Raw genomic sequence first — 23,404 nt, forward strand, 5'->3', positions numbered from 1 at the left:
CAGGAGTATAGAGGTGTATTTAATATGGAGACAGGAGTATAGAGGTGTATTTAATATGGAGACAGGAGTATAGAGGTGTATTTAATATGGAGACAGGAGTATAGAGGTGTATTTAATATGGAGACAGGAGTATAGAGGTGTATTTAATATAAAGACAGGAGTGTATTTACCTGGTCATTCATCACAACCATATTACGGCTGAAGAGGTCATGATGTGTGATGATCCCTGTGAACCACTGAGTGGCCGAGTCTTGTCTGTAAACACGAACTCGGTAACCATTTAATGAATACGGACCTGAAGGAGAGGGGACAGGAGCAACATGGTGACACACAGCATGGTGACACACAGCATGGTGACACACAGCATGGTGGCATGGTGACACACAGCATGGTGGCATGGTGACACACAGCATGGTGACACACAGCATGGTGACACACAGCATGGTGACACACAGCATGGTGACACACAGCATCGTGGGGGTTAAACACAGACTGAAACTATTCACTTATTCCACTTCAGATACCAATTCAGACATCTGTAGCTAGGCTAGATGTACCAATTCAGACATCTGTAGCCAGGCTAGATGTACCAATTCAGACATCTGTAGCTAGGCTAGATGTACCAATTCAGACATCTGTAGCTAGGCTAGATGTACCAATTCAGACATCTGTAGCTCGGCTAGATGTACCAATTCAGACATCTGTAGCTAGGCTAGATGTACCAATTCAGACATCTGTAGCCTGGCTAGATGTACCAATTCAGACAACTGTAGCCTGGCTAGATGTACCAATTCAGACATCTGTAGCTCGGCTAGATGTACCAATTCAGACAACTGTAGCCTGGCTAGATGTACCAATTCAGACATCTGTAGCCTGGCTAGATGTACCAATTCAGACATCTGTAGCCTGGCTAGATGTACCAATTCAGACATCTGTAGCCTGGCTAGATGTACCAATTCAGACATCTGTAGCCAGGCGAGATGTACCAATTCAGACATCTGTAGCTAGGCTAGAAGTACCAATTCAGACATCTGTAGCTAGGCTAGATGTACCAATTCAGACATCTGTAGCTAGGCTAGATGTACCAATTCAGACATCTGTAGCTAGGCTAGATGTACCAATTCAGACATCTGTAGCTCGGCTAGATGTACCAATTCAGACATCTGTAGCTAGGCTAGATGTACCAATTCAGACATCTGTAGCTAGGCTAGATGTACCAATTCAGACATCTGTAGCTAGGCTAGATGTACCAATTCAGACATCTGTAGCTCGGCTAGATGTACCAATTCAGACATCTGTAGCTAGGCTAGATGTGCCAATTCAGACATCTGTAGCTAGGCTAGATGTACCAATTCAGACATCTGTAGCTCGGCTAGATGTACCAATTCAGACATCTGTAGCTAGGCTAGATGTACCAATTCAGACATCTGTAGCTAGGCTAGATGTACCAATTCAGACATCTGTAGCTAGGCTAGATGTACCAATTCAGACATCTGTAGCTAGGCTAGATGTACCAATTCAGACATCTGTAGCTAGGCTAGATGTACCAATTCAGACATCTGTAGCTAGGCTAGATGTTCTTCCTGACCCGCCATACACATTCAATATCAGAGACCTGTCTGAAACGCTTCAACTGTTTCTCTGTCCATTAGCACCACAGAGAGGTCCCTGAGGTACATGCACCTTGGCCAGCGTCTACAGACAAGACAGATCCCCATTACAATGTGGATGTTGTTAACAAGCGCAAGACCACAGAGATTCATCAGCTGTGGTCAAACACACTGACTAACAGACAGTCTCCTCCTCACAACACACTGACTAACAGACAGTCTCTTCTGGTGTCTGATGTCAGTACCAGCAGACACAGGACCAGGTATGGAAATCAGTGTCGGCTTGGATAGATAACACAACAGAGTAGTGGTCAACAGTAGTGTTCTATATAGGGAATAGGGCTCTGGTCAACAGTAGTGTTCTATATAGGGAATAGGGCTCTGGTCAACAGTAGTGTTCTATATAGGGAATAGGGCTCTGGTCAACAGTAGTGTTCTATATAGGGAATAGGGCTCTGGTCAACAGTAGTGTTCTATATAGGGAATAGGGCTCTGGTCAACAGTAGTGTTCTATATAGGGAATAGGGCTCTGGTCAACAGTAGTGTTCTATATAGGGAATAGGGCTCTGGTCAACAGTAGTGTTCTATATAGGGAATAGGGCTCTGGTCAACAGTAGTGTTCTATATAGGGAATAGGGCTCTGGTCAACAGTAGTGTACTATATAGGGAATAGGGCCCTGGTCAACAGTAGTGTTCTATATAGGGAATAGGGCCCTGGTCAACAGTAGTGCACTATATAGGGAATAGGGCCCTGGTCAACAGTAGTGTTCTATATAGGGAATAGGGCTCTGGTCAACAGTAGTGGTCTATATAGGGAATAGGGCTCTGGTCAACAGTAGTGTACTATATAGGGAATAGGGCCCTGGTCAACAGTAGTGTTCTATATAGGGAATAGGGCCCTGGTCAACAGTAGTGTACTATATAGGGAATAGGGCCCTGGTCAACAGTAGTGTTCTATATAGGGAGTAGGGCTCTGGTCAACAGTAGTGCACTATATAGGGAATAGGGCTCTGGTCAACAGGGAATAGGGCTCTGGTCAACAGTAGTGTTCTATATAGGGAAGAGGGCCCTGGTCAACAGTAGTGTTCTATATAGGGAATAGGGCTCTGGTCAACAGTAGTGTACTATATAGGGAAGAGGGCCCTGGTCAACAGTAGTGTTCTATATAGGGAAGAGGGCCCTGGTCAACAGTAGTGTTCTATATAGGGAATAGGACTCTGGTCAACAGTAGTGTTCTATATAGGGAATAGGGCTCTGGTCAACAGTAGTGTACTATATAGGGAATAGGGCTCTGGTCAACAGTAGTGTTCTATATAGGGAAGAGGGCTCTGGTCAACAGTAGTGTTCTATATAGGGAATAGGGCTCTGGTCAACAGTAGTGTTCTATATAGGGAATAGGGCTCTGGTCAACAGTAGTGTTCTATATAGGGAATAGGGCCCTGGTCAACAGTAGTGTTCTATATAGGGAATAGGGCTCTGGTCAACAGTAGTGTTCTATATAGGGAATAGGGCTCTGGTCAACAGTAGTGTTCTATATAGGGAATAGGGCCCTGGTCAACAGTAGTGTTCTATATAGGGAATAGGGCTCTGGTCAACAGTAGTGTTCTATATAGGGAATAGGGCTCGAAGGACTAAGCATCATCACAGTGAACAGACAAGTTGGTTGGGTTTGTTAAATATTAAACACATCAGTGTTTCTTACCTTGCAAAAAAATGTCCTGAACCTTTTGATCTTTGAGCCAGAACCTGACCTCTTCATGAAGCTGAGGGTTGTCCCTGAGAACAGGACTCAAACTATCCACTTCCTCCTGCAGACACAGACGGAGGAGCAGACACATTAGAACCCTATTATATACATACTAAAGACCATTCAGTACATTACAACTGGAGGTAGAACCCTATTATATACATACTAAAGACCATTCAGTACATTACAACTGGAGGTAGAACCCTATTATATACATACTAAAGACCATTCAGTACATTACAACTGGAGGTAGAACCCTATTATATACATACTAAAGACCATTCAGTACATTACAACTGGAGGTAGAACCCTATTATATACATACTAAAGACCATTCAGTACATTACAACTGGAGGTAGAACCCTATTATATACATACTAAAGACCATTCAGTACATTACAACTGGAGGTAGAACCCTATTATATACATACTAAAGACCATTCAGTACATTACAACTGGAAGTAGAACCTGTGTATTATACCAGACAATACATTACGTATTTACTACAATTAAAAACCAAGAAACCATCTTTTAAGTGAGAAGTAGGCACTGGTCTGAAGCAGAAAATGAGGAAATTCATGAGCCCCACGATGTCTACTTTCCTTTCATCCATGCACCAATGTCTACTCCACCCATGCTCTACCAAGGTTTTCCAGCACCAATGTCTACTCCGCCCATGCTCTACCAAGGTTTTCCAGCACCAATGTCTACTCCACCCATGCTCTACCAAGGTTTTCCAGCACCAATGTCTACTCCACCCATGCTATACCAAGGTTTTCCAGCACCAATGTCTACTCCACCCATGCTCTACCAAGGTTTTCCAGCACCAATGTCTACTCCACCCATGCTCCACCAAGGTTTTCCAGCACCAATGTCTACTCCACCCTTGCTCCACCAAGGTTTTCCAGCACCAATGTCTACTCCACCCATGCTCTACCAAGGTTTTCCAGCACCAATGTCTACTCCACCCATGCTCCACCAAGGTTTTCCAGCACCAATGTCTACTCCACCCATGCTCTACCAAGGTTTTCCAGCACCAATGTCTACTCCACCCATGCTCCACCAAGGTTTTCCAGCACCAATGTCTACTCCACCCATGCTCTACCAAGGTTTTCCAGCACCAATGTCTACTCCACCCTTGCTCTACCAAGGTTTTCCAGCACCAATGTCTACTCCACCCATGCTCTACCAAGGTTTTCCAGCACCAATGTCTACTCCACCCTTGCTCCACCCAAGTCAACCATTCTTAATCTTTGGTCTTTTGCTCGAGGCATGGTTCACATACTTTTTCTTGCCACTGTGTGTGTGTGTGTGTGTGTGTGTGTGTGTGTGTGTGTGTGTGTGTGTGTGTGTGTGTGTGTGTGTGTGTGTGTGTGTGTGTGTGTGTGTGTGTGTGTGTGTGTGTGTGTGTGTGTGTGTGTGTATTCCAGGGTTTTTCTTTATTTTCTACATTGTAGAATAATAGTGAAGACGTCAAAACTATGAAATAACACATGGAATTATGTAGTCACCAGAAACCTGTGTATTTTAGATTCATCAGCTACCCTTTGCCTTGATGACAGCTCTGCACACACTTGATAGATAGACAGTAGATCTGGGTCTACCTGTGTGTAGATATGGAGGAAGAGAAGAGAACCAGACAGACAACAACAGATCTGTGTCTAACTGTGTGTAGATATGGAGGAAGAGAAGAGAACCAGACAACAACAGATCTGTGTCTAACTGTGTGTAGATATGGAGGAAGAGAAGAGAACCAGACAGACAACAACAGATCTGTGTCTACCTGTGTGTAGATATGGAGGAAGAGAAGAGAACCAGACAACAACAGATCTGTGTCTAACTGTGTGTAGATATGGAGGAAGAGAAGAGAACCAGACAGACAACAACAGATCTGTGTCTACCTGTGTGTAGATATGGAGGAAGAGAAGAGAACCAGACAGACAACAGATCTGTGTCTAACTGTGTGTAGATATGGAGGAAGAGAAGAGAACCAGACAGACAACAACAGATCTGTGTCTAACTGTGTGTAGATATGGAGGAAGAGAAGAGAACCAGACAACAACAGATCTGTATCTAACTGTGTGTAGATATGGAGGAAGAGAAGAGAGCCAGACAGACAACAACAGATCTGTGTCTAACTGTGTAGATATGGAGGAAGAGAAGAGAACCAGACAACAACAGATCTGTATCTAACTGTGTGTAGATATGGAGGTAGAGAACCAGACAGACAACAACAGATCTGTATCTAACTGTGTGTAGATATGGAGGAAGAGAAGAGAACCAGACAACAACAGATCTGTATCTAACTGTGTGTAGATATGGAGGAAGAGAAGAGAGCCAGACAGACAACAACAGATCTGTGTCTAACTGTGTAGATATGGAGGAAGAGAAGAGAACCAGACAACAACAGATCTGTATCTAACTGTGTGTAGATATGGAGGAAGAGAACCAGACAGACAACAACAGATCTGTATCTAACTGTGTGTAGATATGGAGGAAGAGAAGAGAACCAGACAACAACAGATCTGTATCTAACTGTGTGTAGATATGGAGGTAGAGAAGAGAACCAGACAGACAACAACAGATCTGTGTCTAACTGTGTGTAGATATGGAGGAAGAGAAGAGAGCCAGACAGACAACAACAGATCTGTATCTAACTGTGTGTAGATATGGAGGAAGAGAAGAGAACCAGACAACAACAGATCTGTGTCTAACTGTGTAGATATGGAGGGAGAGAAGAGAGCCAGACAGACAACAACAGATCTGTGTCTACCTGTGTGTAGATATGGAGGAAGAGAACCAGACAGACAACAACAGATCTGTGTCTAACTGTATGTAGATATGGAGGAAGAGAAGGGAACCAGACAGACAACAACAGATCTGTGTCTACCTGTGTGTAGATATGGAGGAAGAGAAGAGAACCAGACAGACAACAACAGATCTGTGTCTAACTGTGTAGATATGGAGGAAGAGAAGAGAACCAGACAGACAACAATAGATCTGTGTCTAACTGTGTGTAGATATGGAGGAAGAGAAGAGAACCAGACAACAACAGATCTGTGTCTAACTGTGTGTAGATATGGAGGAAGAGAAGAGAACCAGACAGACAACAACAGATCTGTGTCTAACTGTGTAGATATGGAGGAAGAGAAGAGAACCAGACAGACAACAATAGATCTGTGTCTAACTGTGTGTAGATATGGAGGAAGAGAAGAGAACCAGACAGACAACAGATCTGTGTCTAACTGTGTGTAGATATGGAGGAAGAGAAGAGAACCAGACAGACAACAACAGATCTGTGTCTAACTGTGTGTAGATATGGAGGAAGAGAAGAGAACCAGACAACAACAGATCTGTATCTAACTGTGTGTAGATATGGAGGAAGAGAACCAGACAGACAACAACAGATCTGTATCTAACTGTGTGTAGATATGGAGGAAGAGAAGAGAACCAGACAACAACAGATATGTGTCTAACTGTGTGTAGATATGGAGGAAGAGAAGAGAACCAGACAACAGATCTGTATCTAACTGTGTGTAGATATGGAGGAAGAGAACCAGACAGACAACAACAGATCTGTATCTAACTGTGTGTAGATATGGAGGAAGAGAAGAGAACCAGACAACAACAGATCTGTATCTAACTGTGTGTAGATATGGAGGAAGAGAAGAGAACCAGACAACAACAGATCTGTGTCTAACTGTGTGTATATATGGAGGAAGAGAAGAGAACCAGACAACAACAGATCTGTGTCTAACTGTGTGTAGATATGGAGGAAGAGAAGAGAACCAGACAACAACAGATCTGTATCTAACTGTGTGTAGATATGGAGGAAGAGAAGAGAACCAGACAGACAACAGATCTGTATCTAACTGTGTAGATATGGAGGAAGAGAAGAGAACCAGACAACAACAGATCTGTATCTAACTGTGTAGATATGGAGGAAGAGAAGAGAGCCAGACAGACAACAACAGATCTGTGTCTAACTGTGTGTAGATATGGAGGAAGAGAAGAGAGCCAGACAACAACAACAGATCTGTGTAGATATGGAGGAAGAGAAGAGAGCCAGACAACAACAGATCTGTATCTAACTGTGTGTAGATATGGAGGAAGAGAAGAGAACCAGACAACAACAGATCTGTATCTAACTGTGTGTAGATATGGAGGAAGAGAAGAGAACCAGACAACAACAAATCTGTATCTAACTGTGTGTATATATGGAGGAAGAGAAAGGAAGGAGCCAGTAAACTGTGAATTTGTAGAAGGACAGAATAGCTAACAGTAAAATGGCCCACTATATTTTCCTGGGTTTAGACAGACCATGTCAACCAAGTTGGTCATCTTTTTCCACCCACATAAACACACTAAGTTTAAAAGCAAACTGGCTAGGGGGCTGGGAGGACCCTAACCCTGGCTGGGGGTCTGGGAGGACCCTAACCCTGTTTGGATGGGCTGGCTGGGGGTCTGGGAGGACCCTAACCCTGGCTGGGGGCTGTGAGGACCCTAACCCTGGCTGGGGGGCTGTGAGGACCCTAACCCTGTCTGGGGGGCTGGGAGGACCCTAACCCTGGCTGGGGGTCTGGGAAGACCCTAACCCTGGCTGGGAGGACCCTAACCTTGGCTGGGGGGCTGTGAGGACCCTAACCCTGTCTGGGGGGCTGGGAGGACCATAACCCTGTCTGGGGGGCTGGGAGGACCATAACCCTGGCTGGGGGGCTGGGAGGACCATAACCCTGGCTGGGGGGCTGGGGGGACCATAACCCTGGCTGGGGGGCTGGGAGGACCATAACCCTGGCTGGGGGGCTGGGAGGACCCTAACCCTGGCTGGGGGTCTGGGAGGACCCTAACCTTGGCTGGGGGTCTGGGAGGACCCTAACCTTGGCTGGGGGGCTGGGAGTACCCTAACCCTGGCTGGGGGCTGGGAGGACCCTAACCCTGTCTGGATGGGCTGGCTGGGGGTCTGGGAGGACCCTAACCCTGGCTGGGGGGCTGGGAGGACCCTAACCCTGGCTGGGGGGCTGGGAGGACCGAGCTGGGGGACTGTTGTCCACGGATCCAATTAGAAAATACCCATGCCTGTTATGTCTTTCTCTGGCCCTCCTCCCCTCCCCTTCTCTGTCTGGCCCTCCTCCCCTCCCCTTCTCTCTCTGGCCCTCCTCCCCTCCCCTTCTCTCTCTGGCCCTCCTCCCCTCCCCTTCTCTCTCTGGCCCTCCTCCCCTCCCCTTCTCTCTCTGGCCCTCCTCCCCTCCCCTTCTCTCTCTGGCCCTCCTCCCCTCCCCTTCTCTCTCTGGGCTGTAACATCAGTGTGTTGGAGGATCTTCTATTTGTTCCAGTTAGGGTGTTGCTGCGTTATGGAATTTAAAATACTTCCAGATACAACTTTGACCCAGAAAAACAAGGCTTCCTCTTCCCGTCCCTTTCTACTACTGAGACAGGAAGGCAGAGGGGAGAGAGGGTGTGTGTGAGTGTGAGAGGCAGCTCAGACACTCTTCTGCTCTCTGTGCAGGCCTTGGAAGCCCCCGTCTTCAACAGACAGGACCGACCGACCGACCGACAGGACAGACAGACCGACAGGACTGACAGACAGGACTGACAGACAGGGCTCCAGGCTCTAATCAGCTGAGGAGAGCATCCACATATCAGGTAGCTGAAGTTCTGTGTGGGTCTCTGTGTGTGTGTGTGTGTGTGTGTGTGTGTGTGTGTGTGTGTGTGTGTGTGTGTGTGTGTGTGTCTCGACAACAGTGTGGATTTAAATTACAGTCCTATCATGACTTCCCATCCATCATTCCATAATTAACCAACTAGCCTATACCTGACCTATACATCCATTAGACAGTCAACAGTATGGTTGGTAGACCTATACATCCATCCATTAGACAGTCAACAGTATGGTTGGTAGACCTATACATCCATCCATTGGACAGTCAACAGTATGGTTGGTAGACCTATACATCCATAGACAGTCAACAGTATGGTTGGTAGACCTATACATCCATCCATTAGACAGTCAACAGTATGGTTGGTAGACCTATACATCCATCAGACAGTCAACAGTATGGTTGGTAGACCTATACACCCATTAGACAGTCAACAGTATGGTTGGTAGCCCTATACATCCATCCATTAGACAGTCTACAGTATGGTTGGTAGACCTATACATCCATTAGACAGTCAACAGTATGGTTGGTAGCCCTATACATCCATTAGACAGTCAACAGTATGGTTGGTAGACCTATACATCCATCAGACAGTCAACAGTATGGTTGGTAGCCCTATACATCCATCCATTAGACAGTCAACAGTATGGTTGGTAGACCTATACATCCATTAGACAGTCAACAGTATGGTTGGTAGACCTATACATCCATCAGACAGTCAACAGTATGGTTGGTAGATCTATACACCCATTAGACAGTCAACAGTATGGTTGGTAGACCTATACATCCATCAGACAGTCAACAGTATGGTTGGTAGACCTATACATCCATCAGACAGTCAACAGTATGGTTGGTAGACCTATACACCCATTAGACAGTCAACAGTATGGTTGGTAGACCTATACATCCCTTAGACAGTCAACAGTATGGTTGGTAGACCTATACATCCATCAGACAGTCAACAGTATGGTTGGTAGACCTATACATCCATTAGACAGTCAACAGTATGGTTGGTAGCCCTATACATCCATCAGACAGTCAACAGTATGGTTGGTAGACCTATACATCCATTGGACAGTCAACAGTATGGTTGGTAGACCTATACATCCATCCATTAGACAGTCAACAGTATGGTTGGTAGCCCTATACATCCATCCATTAGACAGTCAACAGTATGGTTGGTAGACCTATACATCTATTAGACAGTCAACAGTATGGTTGGTGGACCTATACATCCATTAGACAGTCAACAGTATGGTTGGTAGACCTATACATCCATTAGAGAGTCAACAGTATGGTTGGTAGCCCTATACATCCATCCATTAGACAGTCAACAGTATGGTTGGTAGACCTATACATCTATTAGACAGTCAACAGTATGGTTGGTGGACCTATACATCCATTAGACAGTCAACAGTATGGTTGGTAGCCCTATACATCCATCCATTAGACAGTCAACAGTATGGTTGGTAGACCTATACATCCATCCATTAGACAGTCAACAGTATGGTTGGTAGCCCTATACATCCATCCATTAGACAGTCAACAGTATGGTTGGTAGACCTATACATCTATTAGACAGTCAACAGTATGGTTGGTGGACCTATACATCCATTAGACAGTCAACAGTATGGTTGGTAGCCCTATACATCCATCCATTAGACAGTCAACAGTATGGTTGGTAGACCTATACATCCATCAGACAGTCAACAGTATGGTTGGTAGACCTATACATCCATTAGACAGTCAACAGTATGGTTGGTAGCCCTATACATCCATCAGACAGTCAACAGTATGGTTGGTAGACCTATACATCCATTGGACAGTCAACAGTATGGTTGGTAGACCTATACATCCATAGACAGTCAACAGTATGGTTGGTAGACCTATACATCCATCCATTAGACAGTCAACAGTATGGTTGGTAGCCCTATACATCCATCCATCAGACAGTCAACAGTATGGTTGGTAGCCCTATACATACATCCATTAGACAGTCAACAGTATGGTTGGTAGACCTATACATCCATCCATCAGACAGTCAACAGTATGGTTGGTAGCCCTATACATCCATCCATTAGACAGTCAACAGTATGGTTGGTAGACCTATACATCCATCAGACAGTCAACAGTATGGTTGGTAGACCTATACACCCATTAGACAGTCAACAGTATGGTTGGTAGCCCTATACATCCATTGGACAGTCAACAGTATGGTTGGTAGACCTATACATCCATCCATTAGACAGTCAACAGTATGGTTGGTAGACCTATACATCCATCAGACAGTCAACAGTATGGTTGGTAGACCTATACATCCATCAGACAGTCAACAGTATGGTTGGTAGACCTATACATCCATTGGACAGTCAACAGTATGGTTGGTAGACCTATACATCCATAGACAGTCAACAGTATGGTTGGTGGACCTATACATCCACCCATTAGACAGTCAACAGTATGGTTGGTAGACCTATACATCCATCAGACAGTCAACAGTATGGTTGGTAGACCTATACACCCATTAGACAGTCAACAGTATGGTTGGTAGCCCTATACATCCATTGGACAGTCAACAGTATGGTTGGTAGACCTATACATCCATCCATTAGACAGTCAACAGTATGGTTGGTAGACCTATACATCCATCAGACAGTCAACAGTATGGTTGGTAGACCTATACATCCATCAGACAGTCAACAGTATGGTTGGTAGACCTATACATCCATTGGACAGTCAACAGTATGGTTGGTAGACCTATACATCCATAGACAGTCAACAGTATGGTTGGTGGACCTATACATCCACCCATTAGACAGTCAACAGTATGGTTGGTAGACCTATACATCCATCCATCAGACAGTCAACAGTATGGTTGGTAGACCTATACATCCACCCATTAGACAGTCAACAGTATGGTTGGTAGACCTATACATCCATCCATCACACAGTCAACAGTATGGTTGGTAGACCTATACATCCATCCATTAGACAGTCAACAGTATGGTTGGTAGCCCTATACATCCATCCATTAGACAGTCAACAGTATGGTTGGTAGCCCTATACATCCATTGGACAGTCAACAGTATGGTTGGTAGCCCTATACATCCATCCATTAGACAGTCAACAGTATGGTTGGTAGACCTATACATCCATTAGACAGTCAACAGTATGGTTGGTAGCCCTATACATCCATCCATTAGACAGTCAACAGTATGGTTGGTAGACCTATACATCCATTAGACAGTCAACAGTATGGTTGGTAGACCTATACATCCATTAGACAGTCAACAGTATGGTTGGTAGCCCTATACATCCATTAGACAGTCAACAGTATGGTTGGTAGACCTATACATCCATCAGACAGTCAACAGTATGGTTGGTAGCCCTATACATCCATTAGACAGTCAACAGTATGGTTGGTAGACCTATACATCCATCAGACAGTCAACAGTATGGTTGGTAGACCTATACATCCATCAGACAGTCAACAGTATGGTTGGTAGCCCTATACATCCATTAGACAGTCAACAGTATGGTTGGTAGACCTATACATCCATCAGACGGTCAACAGTATGGTTGGTAGACCTATACATCCATCCATTAGACAGTCAACAGTATGGTTGGTAGACCTATACATCCATAGACAGTCAACAGTATGGTTGGTAGACCTATACATCCATCAGACAGTCAACAGTATGGTTGGTAGACCTATACATCCATCAGACAGTCAACAGTATGGTTGGTAGACCTATACATCCATCAGACAGTCAACAGTATGGTTGGTAGACCTATACATCCATTAGACAGTCTACAGTATGGTTGGTAGACCTATACATCCATCAGACAGTCAACAGTATGGTTGGTAGACCTATACATCCATCAGACAGTCAACAGTATGGTTGGTAGCCCTATACATCCATCCATTAGACAGTCAACAGTATGGTTGGTAGACCTATACATCCATCAGACAGTCAACAGTATGGTTGGTAGCCCTATACATCCATCCATTAGACAGTCAACAGTATGGTTGGTAGACCTATACATCCATCAGACAGTCAACAGTATGGTTGGTAGACCTATACATCCATCAGACAGTCAACAGTATGGTTGGTAGCCCTATACATCCATCCATTAGACAGTCAACAGTATGGTTGGTAGACCTATACATCCATCCATTAGACAGTCAACAGTATGGTTGGTAGACCTATACATCCATTAGACAGTCAACAGTATGGTTGGTAGACCTATACATCCATTAGACAGTCAACAGTATGGTTGGTAGCCCTATACATCCATGCCAGCAGCATTCCACCCTGCATACCACTGCTGGCTTGCTTCTAAAGCTAAGCAGGGTTGGTCCTGGTCGGTCCCTGGATGGGAGACTAGATGCTGCTGGAAGTGGTGTTGGAGGGCCAGTAGGAGGCACTCTTTCCTCTGGTCTAAAAAAATGTCCCAATGAACCAGGGCAGTGATTGGGGACATTGCCCTGTGTAGGGTGCCGTCTTTCGGATGGGACGTTAAACGGGTGTCCTGACTCTGAGGTCATTAAAGATCCCATGACACTTATCGTAAGAGTAGGGGTGTTAACCCTGGTGTCCTGGCTAAATTCCCAATCTGACCCTCAAACCATCACGGTCGGCTCATTCAGCCCCCAGGTCGTTGCTGTAACTGAGAATGTGTTCACAGGACTCAGTGAGGCAGGACTCAGTGGGACAGCAGCTCACTAGTGGGACAGCAGCTCAGACAGAACACGAGCAGGACTCAGTGGGACAGCAGCTCAGACAGAACACTAGTGGGACAGTAGCTCAGACAGAACACGAGCAGGACTCAGTGGGACAGCAGCTCAGACAGAACACTAGCAGGACTCAGTGGGACAGCAGCTCAGACAGAACACTAGTGGGACAGCAGCTCAGACAGAACACTAGTGGGGCAGGACTCAGTGGGACAGCAGCTCGGGCAGGACTCAGTGGGACAGCAGCTCAGACAGAACACGAGCAGGACTCAGTGGGACAACAGCTCAGACAGAACACTAGTGGGACAGCAGCTCGGACAGCAGCTCAGACAGAACACGAGCAGGACTCAGTGGGACAGCAGCTCAGACAGAACAGTAACATGACTCAGTGGGACAGCAGCTCAGGCAGGACTCAGTGGGACAGCAGCTCAGACAGAACAGGACTCAGTGGGACAGCAGCTCAGACAGAACACTAGCAGGACTCAGTAGGACAGCAGCTCAGACAGAACACGGCCAGACATATTAACTGTGTTCATTAACAATGAATGGGCTGAGCACTGTGTGTCTGACTGCCCAGTCCCATTACTGAGAGGCTCCACATGACTGAGTCCTGTTATCAGTATTCTCCAGGCTGCCTTGTAGAGGGCAATGAGGAGTCCTGAGCCAATCCAGTCTGCATTGTAGAGGGCAATGAGGAGCAGCGCCCTCTGCTGTTGAGGTCTCCTGAGCCACTCCAGTCTGCCTTGTAGAGGGCAATGAGGAGCAGCGCCCCCACCCTCTCTGGCTGCACGAGTCAAGGTGAGGGAGGAGACTTCATCACAAACCAGGCGATGCTTTTTATTTCACCTCCAGCCTCTCCTGTCTGATTGATGTTGCTGCAGTGCTATATATTCAGAGGCATCTCAAAATCTAAAAATTGTGACCAATACCAGGCCTCCACCACGGCCTGGGACCATTACCGGCGCTCCCCCAGTACAACCTGTCCCATTACCAGAGCTCCCCCAGTACAACCTGTCCCATTACCGGCGCTCCCCCAGTACAACCTGTCCCATTACCAGAGCACCCCCAGTACAACCTGTCCCACTACCGGAGCTCCCCCAGTACAACCTGTCCCACTACCGGAGCTCCCCCAGTACAACCTGTCCCATCCGAATAGAGCTTTAGAGACATGACACAAAAATCACATCTTTAACAATATCATCTTTACAGTACAAAGTGGAGTAAAGAGGTACAACAGATGGCCCCATTCAAATACAAAGCAAGACTGGCAATATAACAAAGAGCCGCGCGGCGTCTAGCTGGATAAGAGCAGCACGGCGTCTAGCTGGATAAGAGCAGCACGGCGTCTAGCTGGATAAGAGCAGCACGGCGTCTAGCTGGATAAGAGCAGCACGGCGTCTAGCTGGATAAGAGCAGCACGGCGTCTAGCTGGATAAGAGCAGCACGGCGTCTAGCTGGATAAGAGCAGCACGGCGTCTAGCTGGATAAGAGCAGCACGGCGTCTAGCTGGATAAGAGCAGCACGGCGTCTAGCTGGATAAGAGCAGCACGGCGTCTAGCTGGATAAGAGCAGCACGGCGTCTAGCTGGATGAGAGCAGCACGGCGTCTAGCTGGATGAGAGCAGCACGGCGTCTAGCTGGATGAGAGCAGCACGGCGTCTAGCTGGATGAGAGCAGCACGGCGTCTAGCTGGATGAGAGCAGCACGGCGTCTAGCTGGATGAGAGCAGCACGGCGTCTAGCTGGATAAGAGCAGCACGGCGTCTAGCTGGATAAGAGCAGCACGGCGTCTAGCTGGATAAGAGCAGCACGGCGTCTAGCTGGATAAGAGCAGCGCGGCGTCTAGCTGGATAAGAGCAGCGCGGCGTCTAGCTGGATAAGAGCAGCGCGGCGTCTAGCTGGATAAGAGCAGCGCGGCGTCTAGCTGGATAAGAGCAGCGCGGCGTCTAGCTGGATAAGAGCAGCGCGGCGTCTAGCTGGATAAGAGCAGCGCGGCGTCTAGCTGGATAAGAGCAGCACGGCGTCTAGCTGGATAAGAGCAGCACGGCGTCTAGCTGGATAAGAGCAGCACGGCGTCTAGCTGGATAAGAGCAGCACGGCGTCTAGCTGGATAAGAGCAGCACGGCGTCTAGCTGGATAAGAGCAGCACGGCGTCTAGCTGAAAAAGAGCAGCACGGCGTCTAGCTGGATAAGAGCAGCACGGTGTCTAGCTGGATAAGAGCAGCACGGCGTCTAGCTGGATAAGAGCAGCACGGCGTCTAGCTGGATAAGAGGAGCACGGCGTCTAGCTGGATAAGAGCAGCACGGCGTCTAGCTGGATAAGAGCAGCACGGCATCTAGCTGGATAAGAGCGCACTGTGTCTAGCTGGATAAGAGCCGCACGGTGTCTAGCTGGATAAGAGCAGCACGGGGTCTAGCTGGATAAGTGAAGCATGGTGTCTAGCTGGATAAGAGCAGCATGGGGTCTAGCTGGATAAGAGCAGCAAGGTGTCTAGCTGGATAAGAGCAGCACGGTGTCTATCTGGATAAGAGCAGCACGGTGTCTAGCTGGATAAGTGAAGCATGGTGTCTAGTTGGATAAGAGCAGCATGGTGTCTAGCTGGATAAGTGCAGCAATATAACAGAGAAACATGGTGTCTAGCTGGATAAGAGCAACATGGTGTCTAGCTGGATAAAAGCAGCAATATAACAGAGAAACATGGTGTCTAGCTGGATAAGATCAGCATGGTGTCTAGCTAGACAAGGACGAGATGCATATCAGTGGAGGCTCCTCAGAGGAGGAAGGGGAGGACCATCCTACTCAGTGAATTTCATAAAAGAAAAAGTGATCCTTTTTAAACCAGACTATATTAAATATATCACGTCACCAAATAACTGATTAAAACAAAAGAAAGGAGGACCAAGGCTCTCTTAATATAATTTATTAAAGATGCCTTGGTCCTCCTTTCTGAGGAGGTGTCTAGGAGGAGGTGGTGTCTAGGAGGAGGAGTCTAGGAGGAGGTGGTGTCTAGGAGGAGTCTAGGAGGAGGTGGTGTCTAGGAGGAGTCTAGGAGGACGAAGAGGAGTCTAGGAAGAGAAGGAGGTGGTGGAGTCTAGGAGGAGGTGGTGGAGTCTAGGAGGAGGTGGTGGAGTCTAGGAGGAGGTGGTGGAGTCTAGGAGGAGGTGGTGGAGTCTAGGAGGAGGTGGTGGAGTCTAGGAGGAGGTGGTGGAGTCTAGGAGGAGGAGGTGGTGGAGTCTAGGAGGAGGAGGTGGTGTCTAGGAGGAGGTGGTGGAGTCTAGGAGGAGGTGGTGGAGTCTAGGAGGAGGTGGTGGAGTCTAGGAGGAGGTGGTGGAGTCTAGGAGGAGGAGGTGGTGGAGTCTAGGAGGAGGAGGTGGTGTCTAGGAGGAGGTGGTGGTGTCTAGGAGGAGGAGGTGGTGTCTAGGAGGAGGAGGTGGTGTCTAGGAGGAGGAGGTGGTGTCTAGGAGGAGGAGGTGGTGTCTAGGAGGGGGTGGTTTCTAGGAGGGGGTGGTTTCTAGAAGGAGGAGGTGGTGTCTAGGAGGAGGAGGTGGTGTCTAGGAGGGGGTGGTTTCTAGGAGGAGGTGGTGGTGTCTAGGAGGAGGTGGTGGTGTCTAGGAGGAGGTGGTGTCTAGAAGGAGGAGGTGGTGTCTAGAAGGAGGAGGTGGTGTCTAGAAGGAGGAGGTGGTGTCTAGGAGGAGGAGGTGGTGTCTAGGAGGGGGTGGTTTCTAGGAGGGGGTGGTTTCTAGGAGGAGGAGGTGGTGTCTAGGAGGAGGAGGTGGTGTCTAGGAGGAGGTGGTGTCTAGGAGGAGGAGGTGGTGTCTAGGAGGAGGAGGTGGTGTCTAGGAGGGGGTGGTGTCTAGGAGGAGGTGGTGGAGTCTAGGAGGAGGAGGTGGTGTCTAGGAGGAGGAGGTGGTGTCTAGGAGGAGGAGGTGGTGTCTAGGAGGAGAAGGTGATTCAGACTTTATACTCCCAGTTTAGCAACTGGGTCCGATACTATGGCAACCCAGTATGAGTGTCGTGAGTAAATGTCTTGTTGCTGGGGGCGATGTAATAAATATGGCTGCCGAGTGTAACACAGAAATGTGGGTGAGGGGAGGGGGGGCTATGATACAAGGCTACGGTGTGGTGTTGTTTCTGGTTTGTCCTGTAATGTTCTGGGCTCTGCATGACTAAAGCATGATCTTATGTTGCTGGCTACATGTAATGTTGAACGCCCATAGTGAGTGTGTGTGTGTTCACGGAGTGTCGCTATAGTAACATGATACTACCCTGAGCGAAGGACAGAGACCCAAATGAACACTAGCGTGTGAGAGAAAGGGAGAGCTGTGAGACAGAGGGGGCTTTGTCTGTGCAGCCCTGCCTTCCTTCCAGGGAAAGCCATTAAGTTGTGTTGGTGCTACAGAACAGAGTAGCACTGTCAGTTCTGGATCACTGAGGGAGACTGTTGTGTAGCAGAGCCAACAGCTGCAGTCCCTTCTGCCACCCTGCTACAGTCACCCCACTACCCTGCTACAGTCACCCTGCTACAGTCATCTCACTACCCTGCTACAGTCACCTCACTACCCTGCTACAGTCACCTCACTACCCTGCTACAGTCACCCTGCTACAGTCACCTCACCACCCTGCTACAGTCACCCTGCTACAGTCATCTCACTACCCTGCGACAGTCACCTCACAACCCTGCTACAGTCACCCTGCTAGTCACCTCACCACCCTGCTACAGTCACCCTGCTACAGTCATCTCACTACCCTGCTACAGTCACCTCACTACCCAGCTACAGTCACCCTGCTTACAGTCACCCTGCTACAGTCACCTCACTACCCTGCTACCGCCACCCTGCTACCACCACCCTGCTACAGTCACCTCACCACCCTGCTACAGTCACCTCACTACCCTGATACAGTCACCCTGCTACAGTCACCCTGCTACAGTCACCTCACCACCCTGCTACAGTCACCTCACTACCCTGCTACAGTCACCTCACTACCCTGCTAGTCACCTTATTAGCCTGCTACAGTCACCTTGCTACAGTCACCTCGCTACCCTGCTATAGTCACCCTGCCAGTCACCTTGCTACAGTCACCTTACTACCCTGCTACCCTGCTACAGTCACCCTACTACAGTCACCTTCTTTCTTCTGACATTCTCAGCCTCTATGATACAGTTTTTACTGCTATCAAATCAAATTGTATTTGTCACATACACATGGTTAGCAGATGTTAATGCGAGTGTAGCGAAATGCTTGTGCTTCTAGTTCCGACAATGCAGTAATAACCAACAAGTAATCTAACCTAACAATTCCAAAACTACTACCTTATAGACACAAGTGTAAGGGGATAAAGAATATGTACATAAAGATATATGAATGAGTGATGGTACAGACCGGCATAGGCAAGATGCAGTAGATGGTATAGAGTAAAGTATATAAATATGAGATGAGTACCGTAGGGTTTGTAAACATATAAAAGTGGCATAGTTTAAGGTGGCTAGTGATACATTACATTAAGATGGCAAGATGCAGTAGATGGTATAGAGTACAGTATATACATATGAGATGAGTAATGTAGGGCAAAAATTCTGTGCAACTTCCAGCGCGTGTTTACTGTGAAAACTGAGGCTGTACCTGCTTTAAGTTACAGTTTTACTGTGAAAACTGAGGCTGTACCTGCTTTAAGTTACAGTTTTACTGTGAACACTGAGACTGTACCTGCTTTAAGTTACAGTTTTACTGTGAACACTGAGGCTGTACCTGCTTTAAGTTACATCTGCCTTGGAGATGGACCCGTGGATCGCGATCGACTAGGGATGCCTTGGAGATGGACCGGTGGATTGTGATCGACTAGGGATGCCTTGGAGATGGACCAGTGGATCGCTATCGACTAGGGATGCCTTGGAGATGGACCAGTGGATCGTGATCGACTAGGGATGCCTTGGAGATGGACCGGTGGATTGTGATCGACTAGGGATGCCTTGGAGATGGACCGGTGGATTGCGATCGACTAGGGATGCCTTGGAGATGGACCGGTGGATTGTGATCGACTAGGGATGCCTTGGAGATGGACCAGTGGATCGTGATCGACTAGGGATGCCTTGGAGATGGACCGGTGGATTGTGATCGACTAGGGATGCCTTGGAGATGGACCGGTGGATTGCGATCGACTAGGGATGCCTTGGAGATGGACCGGTGGATTGTGATCGACTAGGGATGCCTTGGAGATGGACCGGTGGATTGCGATCGACTAGGGATGCCTTGGAGATGGACCGGTGGATTGTGATCGACTAGGGATGCCTTGGAGATGGACCAGTGGATCGCGATCGACTAGGAATGCCTTGGAGATGGACCCGTGGATCGTGATCGACTAGGGATGCCTTGGAGATGGACCAGTGGATCGTGATTGACTAGGGATGCCTTGGAGATGGACCAGTGGATCGTGATCGACCGGTTGGTGACCACTGCCTGGAAAGTTGAGTGAAGTTTAATCTTGTGCTTCTCTCTCTGCGGGCTGATATTTTTGTGTGGCAGTCCCAGTCCCAGGGAGCTGCGGCAGTCCCTGAGCTACTGCCTGCATGGGAGGTCCCTTTGCTTTATCTTGGCCCTGAGCTACTGCCTGCATGGGAGGGAATAGGGAATGTTTTTTCCCTAAACAAATGAGGGATTTCAGTAACTGCACTTTTCAGTCGGAGCAACAAGTGAGAAACAACATGGCCATCCCTCTGCAGCAGGGAGGAGAAAGACAGCGTGATAGACTGTGGTGTCTGTTCTCTGCAGCAGGGAGGAGAAAGACAGCGTGATAGACTGTGGTGTCTGTTCTCTGCAGCAGGGAGGAGAAAGACAGCGTGATAGACACTTGCTGTGGTGTCTGTTCTCTGCAGCAGAGGAGAAAGACAGCGTGATAGACACTTGCTGTGGTGCCTGTTCTCTGCAGCAGGGAGGAGAGAGATAACGTGCGCCAATCACACAGGCACTCACTGTCATATTTTAACAAAGCGTGGCCATCCCTCCTGAGTCATTTGGGTTGGTCGCCAAACCCACTGGCTCCAGGTCATCGAAAACTCTTTGCTAGGTAAAGTCCCCCCTTATCTCAGCTCACTGATCACCATAGCAACACCCACCCGTAGCACGAGCTCCAGCAGATATACTTCACTGGTCATCCCCAAAGCCAACACTTCCATTGGCTGCCTTTCCTTCCAGTTTTCTGCTGCTAACGACTGGAACAAATTGCAAAAATCACTGAAGCTGGAGTCTCATATCTCCCTCACTAACTTTAAGCATCAGCTGTCAGAGCAGCTTACCGATCTCTGTACCTGTACCCATCTGTAAATAGCCCACCCAACTACCTCATCCCCATATTGTTACTTACCCTCTTGCTCTTTTGCACCTCAGTATCTCTACTTGCACATCATCATCTGCACATCTACCATTCCAGTGTTGATGCTAAATTGTAATTATTTCACCTCTATGGCCTATTTATTGCCTTACCTTACTACTCTTCTACATTTGCACACACTGTACATAGATTTTTCTATTGTGTTATTGACTGTACGTTTGTTTATGTGTAACTCTGTGTTGTTGTTTCTGTCTCACTGCTTTGCTTTATCTTGGTCCAGGTCTCAGTTGTAAATGAGAACTTGTTCTCAACTGACCTCCCTGGTTAAATAAAGGAGAAATAAAACATACCTTTGTGTGTCTTAATCACACAGTTAAATCCTCAGACCAGCTGTGCATATAGTTGATTTAAGTCAAACACATCGGGTTGGTCTATATATGAAGAAAACAATTACGTTTTGAACATTTAGACCAATTGATTGGTCGAAAGAACAGACGACTTTCGGTCGACCAAGGAGGCAAATTATGTCAAAATATACCAAAATAGCCATTGGTGAACAGGGTACAGAGCATTAGTGTGTTCTGAGGGAGAACTTGAGATACTAACAAATGGAAAACTAGTCTGTCACTCAGAAAAAATGATGTATCAATTCAACAAATAGGCATACTATTACAAATAAATGGTATTAAATGGTAAGCCACACTGTACAAACCTGCATTCAATATCATCCAACTTCAGCCCAACAGAGGTCACTGTACAGTCAGTCCACTGTCAGACGAGTAGCAGGCTGTAGTATCTCGTCTTGCTTTCTCTCTAATAGTGTAAAGATCTGACTCACTGTTGCTGGTCACAGTCCAGCCTCTCCTCTTCTTTCACCTTGTCCTTCTCCTATTCCTCCTGTCAGTTCTTCTCTCTACAGCACACTACACCACGATCCTCAGCTTGCCTGCCTGGCTGGCCCTACAAACAGTGACTTCATTGTGTCCTTTATACCAAACAGATTGCTGCTCCCCCCTTCCTCCTGTTCTCCTCCACCCTGCCCGACAGACCTCCACATATCCTCCTGTTCTCCTCCACCCTGCCCTACAGACCTCCACATATCCTCCTGTTCTCCTCCACCCTACAGACCTCCACATATCCTCCACCCTACAGACCTCCACATATCCTCCTGTTCTCCTCCACCCTGCCCTACAGACCTCCACATATCCTCCTGTTCTCCTCCACCATGCCCTACAGACCTCCACATATCCTCCTGTTCTCCTCCACCCTGCCCTACAGACCTCCACATATCCTCCTGTTCTCCTCCACCCTACAGACCTCCACATATCCTCCACCCTACAGACATCCACATATCCTCCTGTTCTCCTCCACCCTGCCCTACAGACCTCCACATATCCTCCACCCTACAGACCTCCACATATCCTCCTGTTCTCCTCCACCCTGCCCTACAGACCTCCACATATCCTCCTGTTCTCCTCCACCATGCCCTACAGACCTCCACATATCCTCCTGTTCTCCTCCACCCTGCCCTACAGACCTCCACATATCCTCCTGTTCTCCTCCACCCTACAGACCTCCACATATCCTCCACCCTACAGACATCCACATATCCTCCTGTTCTCCTCCACCCTGCCCTACAGACCTCCACATATCCTCCACCCTACAGACCTCCACATATCCTCCTGTTCTCCTCCACCCTGCCCTACAGACCTCCACATATCCTCCTGTTCTCCTCCACCCTGCCCTACAGACCTCCACATATCCTCCTGTTCTCCTCCACCCTACAGACCTCCACATATCCTCCTGTTCTCCTCCACCCTACAGACCTCCACATATCCTCCACATATCCTCCACCCTACAGACCTCCACATATCCTCCTGTTCTCCTCCACCCTGCCCTACAGACCTCCACAAATCCTCCACCCTACAGACCTCCACATATCCTCCTGTTCTCCTCCACCCTGCCCTACAGACCACCACATATCCTCCTGTTCTCCTCCACCCTGCCCTACAGACCTCCGCATATCCTCCTGTTCTCCTCCACCCTACAGACCTCCACATATCCTCCTGTTCTCCTCCACCCTACAGACCTCCACATATCCTCCTGTTCTCCTCTACCCTACAGACCTCCACATATCCTCCTGTTCTCCTCCACTATAGACCTCCACATATCCTCCTGTTCTCCTCCACCCTGCCCTACAGACCTCCACATATCCTCGTGTAAAAACAGTAGAATCCGTACCAGACGGACTTTCACTAGCAACCGGTCAGAGCAGGATGTTAGTAAGACTGTGGTAACTTACGTGACTGATCAGAGGTGTTCCTCACCAG

The 23,404-nt window shown here is 47.7% G+C and overlaps 1 protein-coding gene across 11 annotated transcripts in view; it reads right to left on the reverse strand.

The window, feature by feature from the left end:
* The window catches only part of LOC110517734 (probable JmjC domain-containing histone demethylation protein 2C), a 225,697-nt gene that overhangs the window by 84,803 nt on the left and 117,490 nt on the right, over positions 1–23,404 (reverse strand). For all 11 annotated transcript variants that reach the window (XM_036972063.1, XM_036972064.1, XM_036972068.1 and 8 more), the window contains exons 4-5: positions 3,313–3,418; positions 171–295 (exon numbers count right to left, since the gene is read on the reverse strand). In XM_036972063.1, coding sequence (XP_036827958.1) covers positions 171–295; positions 3,313–3,418 — 231 coding nt within the window. The remainder of the gene's footprint in view (positions 1–170; positions 296–3,312; positions 3,419–23,404) is intronic.

Source organism: Oncorhynchus mykiss, unplaced genomic scaffold (assembly GCF_013265735.2).
Source record: "Oncorhynchus mykiss isolate Arlee unplaced genomic scaffold, USDA_OmykA_1.1 un_scaffold_119, whole genome shotgun sequence".
Taxonomy (NCBI): Eukaryota; Metazoa; Chordata; class Actinopteri; order Salmoniformes; family Salmonidae; genus Oncorhynchus; species Oncorhynchus mykiss.